Source organism: Cavia porcellus, unplaced genomic scaffold (genome assembly GCF_034190915.1).
Source record: "Cavia porcellus strain 051 isolate PalLab524CR breed Dunkin Hartley unplaced genomic scaffold, mCavPor4.1 scaffold_23, whole genome shotgun sequence".
NCBI classification, from domain to species: domain Eukaryota; kingdom Metazoa; phylum Chordata; class Mammalia; order Rodentia; family Caviidae; genus Cavia; species Cavia porcellus.
Genome location: NW_026947506.1, coordinates 35308846 through 35313805, shown reverse-complemented (window position 1 = coordinate 35313805; position 4960 = coordinate 35308846). Strand labels below are relative to the sequence as shown.

Here is a 4960-nt window from a genome sequence, read left to right as displayed (position 1 = left end):
GACTGCATCTGGGCCTTCATCGTGACCTTGCAGAGAGCCGGGCCGTTGGGTCAACTGGGGATCTCGGAGAGTTGAGGACACAGTTTGAAGGCTGTGGCCTCACCAGGCAGCTGTTTCCCCTTTGCAAACTCCACAGGACCAAACCCGCCCCCCCAACTCCAGCCCACCAGACTGGGCCCCAGGGAGCAGGGCTGCCCTGGCCAACTCCTGCTGACACCCTGGGGCCTCTGAAGGGTGTCAGGGAGCATGGCTCCCTCCAGGCCTTGAGACGGGGGACAGGGACAGGGAGCGGGGGGAGGAGAAGCGCTAAGGCCTCTCTGGAGCTTGCTTCCAGTTGGCAGGGGGAAGCTGCTCCAGGGAGGTAGTAATTTGCCTGTGGCTTAAAAGATACAAACGGGTGCTGTTCTATTACCCAATTTGACATAAAACCCCAGATTCAGGGAATCCCCCACATGGCTGTTCCTGGAATCTGCTGTGAAGCCAGGGAGACAAACCCAACAAAGCCAGAGCTGGTAAATCCAGGATTTGGGACGAGGGGACAGATGCTGAAGTGAGGTTAATAAACCCCTGCCTTGGTGTAAGGGAAGGTGACTCTGGGGAGGTGGCACCTGGAAGAGGCTAGAATGTGGGGAAATGCTAGCTAGGCTAAGAGTGAGAAGGAGTATTCAAGGAGGTATTATGCAAAGGCCCTGGGGCAGCACAGGGCTCAGCATGAGCCTGGGTTGGAAGAGAGGGGCCCAAACCAAGGGACAAGCAAGACAGATACACTGTCGGAAGGTGTAGTATCTTCTTTCCCAAATACAAGAGCCAGTTAGTTTGGGGGTTGGGGGTACATTGGCACTCATGTGCTCCATGGTCTCAGGAGGAAGGTACCTCTAGCTTGTTCAAGACTCAGTGATTTTCCCAAGCCACTCATTCATTTATTTACTCATGCATTCATTCAGCAAATGTTTCCAGAGCTTCATGGGCTCTGGGACAGCCTGGGCTGTGGCTGGGTGAGACCTGCCCCCTCCCCCCACCTCCAGAAGACAGAGGACGTGCTAGGAGGTGAGGGTGGAGCATACAGGAAGCAGAGACTGCAGAGCCCAGCTGAAGTCAGGAAGGCTCTGGAAGCTGAGGAGGGGCTGTTGCAGGTCAGTGGGAGAGGCTGGCTGTGGCCAGAGAAAATGGAAACCCATCCTGTGTGCTGAGGGCAGTGGGAGCTATGGCAGATGTGACTGAGGGCTTGCAGTTGCTGACGCAGGATGCCCTGGGGTTACCACTCCCTGCGCCCCATTTTACAGATGGAGAAAATGAGGGCTGTGAATTCCTTTGGCCTGAGGCCCCTGCCATATGATTCACCTGACAATAGCTTGCAGTTGGGAGAGAATGGAAGAGCTCTTCACAGCCAAGTCAGCTCAAGGCCGTGTGTGAGGGGCAAGTGAGGGGTGCGTGCGTGTGAGGGTCTGTCAGACCTGCTGTCTGTGGTGGGCTCCATGTCTGTTACCCAGCAACCCTGGGGGAGTCACCCTCATATCCTGTCTGTGTGTCTCTGAAACAAGTGCTCTTCCTGCCAAGCTGGGCTCCTGTTTGGGCCCAGGCAGTTTGGGCCTGGCTCTAGGGGCCCCCAGGTTTGGCCAGTGAGCCTGAGCCAGGTGCGGTGGTGCACATCTGCAATCCCAGCTACCTAGGAGGCTGAGGCAAGAGGATCTCAGGTTCAGCAAGAACTTGTCTTATAAAATAAAAATAACATTTAGTGGTTGTTTGGTTTTGATGGTACGGGGGATCAAACTCATGACCTTGCGCTTGCCAGGCAAGCGCTTACACTACTGAGCTGAATCCCCAGCCTCTATAAAATAAAAATAAAACAAAATGGTCTGCAAATGGAGTTCAGTGATGGAGTGCTTGCCTAGCAGGTATAAAGCTCTGCATTTAATTCCCAGTGCCTGGAAAGAAGAGAAAAGCAGGGGAAAAGAGCTTGGTACCTCACCATGCACTGCTCCTGGGGAGGCAGTTGCACTGGTTGGGGTGCCTGCAGGGAAACTGGCCAACCACGAAGCCAGTGCCTGGCCCCGGGAGCTAGGACATCCATGGACCAGCCAGGCTGACACAAAGGCGAGGCCTCTGGCAGGAAGGGGCTCCTGGCCAGCTGGGCTGGACACCGAGGCAGTGAGGGAATGGAGACAGGAAGGAGGCTGCGCAGCTGGAATCTGGGGCAGCCATTGTCTCACCTGGGGCTGGGCGCCGGCTGGGGGCCCCATGTGTCTCCCCCAGTCTGGAGAGCAGCAAGGCCCCACCCTGGCCTCAGTTTCCCACCTGTAAAACCAGCCACACATCTGGGGATGACACAGCAGTGACACTGAGACGCGTGCCAGCCATCACCCCAGCACTTGGCCTGAATTATCCCTGTGAGCCCAGGGCTGTGGTCGCTCCCCTGTGACAGAAGCCCCAGAAGTCAGAGGCGGTCAGACCCCTCAGAGGGGTCACCTGCGTCTCACACAGAGGGGCAGAGCCGGGACTCAGGCCAGCCCACTGTTCCAAAGTCCTGGCTGCTTCATCTTCCACTCTGCCTGTGTGGTCATGGGCCACGCGCTCACTTTAGGTTCGGGACACTGACAGTCAAACAGCCCGACCAGCTGTGACAGGACGGCTGAATGGAGACAGATGGCAGGAAGGCAGGTAGATAAGTGGACAGGTGATAGGTAAAGGATAGGAGTTTCGCTCACAGGCACGGAAACCACAGGAAACCTGTCCAGGTGCGAGCCATGAGGTCACGGCCACTCCAGGGCTCCAGGGCTCCAGGACTGTGGTCTGAAGCCTGAGCCCTCTCACAGAGAGGGGCAAGCCATTACTCTCCAAGGATGATGCTGGACAGGCTCAGAGACCGAGGGACTTGCCCAACACCACACAGCAGGGGCAGAGTCAGGATCTTCTTTGCTGAGCTCAGCTCTGTTTGAGGCTCCGAGCTGCCCCCGCCGCCCCTCCTCCCCCTGGATTCCCCACAGGAGGAGACTGGGGCAGGAGCACGTTCGCTTCCAGGTGGACGAGGGGAAACAGGAAAGGCCCCAACAGGAAGAGGGGGAGGAGGATGCTTTGGGGCTTCCCAGGTGACATCCTGGCCCAGGCAGGGTGGGGCCAGCCCATCCTCCACCCAGAGCCACCCTTCTCCCACCCTGATTGAGCCCCAGGGATCCCCAAGGGACCCAGGACTCTGTCAAGGACTGGCCCTGGGCCCTGCTGGGAGTTGGCCATGGCCAGGAGCCTTCCTGCAGGGACATGGTATCCTGAGAACAAGGTAGGGGTCAGGTGGCACCTGGGGTGTAGGCACCAGGGACCCGAGCCCCTTGCCGTGGTGGATCTTTCCAGGCCAGTTCCCACCTACAACAGCCAGCAAAGCACCTGCAGTTAGTTAGCATTTTATTGAAGGTCTGGCCGGGTGTGGGAGGAGGCCCAAGGCACCCTGGACGGGGAACCAGCCAAGGCTCATCTCAGGGTGCAGGCTCCGCTCAGTAGCTCCCGTCCCTGCAAACACCCAAAGGACACACCTCAGACCCGGCCACCAGGGCACAGATCTGGACCGGATGTTAGGACGGTGACTTCCCGTGGCCAGATGTGGGAGGCCAGCTGGGAGAGGGGTGGGAAGGAAGGCCAGGCGACAGCCCCTGCCCATCCTCAGGAGGTCCCTACAGGGGGACAGAGAGGGACAGAGAAGGACATTACCCCCAGCTCAGGCTGCGCTTGGCCAGCTCCACCTGGGCCAGACGGTGGTCACTCAGCACCCGCACCCTGGTGATGGCGGCCAGCGGTCTCTGGCGGTGGGGGAACTGCAGGACCTTGTGCTCCTGGGCGTAGACGTGGAAATGCTCCCCATCTGAGCTGATTTCCATCTGGCCAAGTGGTAGAGTCATCCTCAGGCCAGCTGCCAGCTCCTTTCTCCCAGAAGGAAGGAGCTGGTGCCCAGGTGTGAGCATCCCATGGCACAAATGGGGAGACCGAGGCTGGGGGAGACTTACCAGGAAGGGTAAACTGTGGAGCTGGCCTCCAGGAACCCCCTCCTTCCCAGCCTCCTGTCCCTATCACCCTCCATCAGGCCCCACCCAGGCCCCTGTCACCTCAAAGGGCTCCCCCAGGGCCAGTGGGAAGACACTGGACACCTCCTCCTCGCCCCACCGGCCGCCCTGGAAGGCATTTCCCACCACCGTGGCGCTGGAGAATCGGGGCTTGATGTGGAAGGCGATGTCTCCTGTTTCAGACAAGAAGTTGATCTCAAACCTGGAGACACAGTGTAGGTCACAAAGCCAGTTCAGGGCTGGAAAGTCCCAGCCCGAGGCCCAGGAGGAGATAGCAGTGTCCCTTACTTGTCCTCGCTGGAGTCCGCCTGCCCCTGGACCATGAGGCTCCAGCCAGGGGCCAGGCCCCCTGCACAGAAGGCTTCAAACTGAAGAGAGAAACAAGGGGTCAGAGCCCTGTGGGGCTGTGGCCTCCTCCCCTCCCCAGCCCCAGCCACGCACTCCCCTGTGTGACCCTGCCTGGGACTATGTACCTCTGAATGTCCTCCTCATGGCAACGGTGGGAATGGGATGAGCCTGCTCGGCAGCAGCTCTGGGGGGACCTTTGCCCCTGTATCCCTGCTGCTGGGGTCTAATGGGCACCAGAAGGGAGGAGCACAACCAGCCTGGGAGCCCCACACCACCCAGCCCTGCTCAGGCTCTCACCCACCTGCACGGCCATTGCCCCACCACCAGGAGGACTGCGGCTGGTCAGGGGCAGGGATATAGGCCGGCTGGGCTGGGCGGGGCACAGCAGCCCTGCCCCCAGGGGCCACGTCCCCTCCACGCTCCCCTTCTCTGGATTCGGGGGCTGGGGTGGGTGTAGCTGCACAATAAGGGACCCGTTCTCCATTCTCTGGGCCTGGGTTATCCCCAGCATCAGGAAAAAAAAAAAAAAGCATGCACCAGGTCCTCCCGCACCCTGCCCTTCC

The 4960-nt window shown here is 59.5% G+C and overlaps 1 protein-coding gene across 1 annotated transcript; it reads right to left on the bottom strand.

Moving 5' to 3' along the window:
• Positions 1–3379: 3379 nt before the first annotated feature.
• Positions 3380–4714, bottom strand: Grifin (galectin-related inter-fiber protein). Its single transcript, NM_001173083.1, has 5 exons — positions 4699–4714; positions 4338–4417; positions 4092–4251; positions 3700–3866; positions 3380–3501 (listed from the first exon to the last, which is right to left on the bottom strand). Exons 1-5 carry the CDS (start codon positions 4708–4710, stop codon positions 3486–3488), a joined length of 435 nt encoding a protein of 144 aa, NP_001166554.1. The 5' UTR covers positions 4711–4714; the 3' UTR covers positions 3380–3485.
• Positions 4715–4960: the final 246 nt, after the last annotated feature.

Coding starts and splice junctions, on each gene's coding strand:
- Grifin (NM_001173083.1), bottom strand. Junction 4,252..4,337: donor GCGGACTCCAGCGAGGACAA/GTAAGGGACACT, acceptor CTGTGTCTCCAG/GTTTGAGATCAACTTCTTGT. Junction 3,867..4,091: donor CCCTGGGGGAGCCCTTTGAG/GTGACAGGGGCC, acceptor CCACTTGGCCAG/ATGGAAATCAGCTCAGATGG.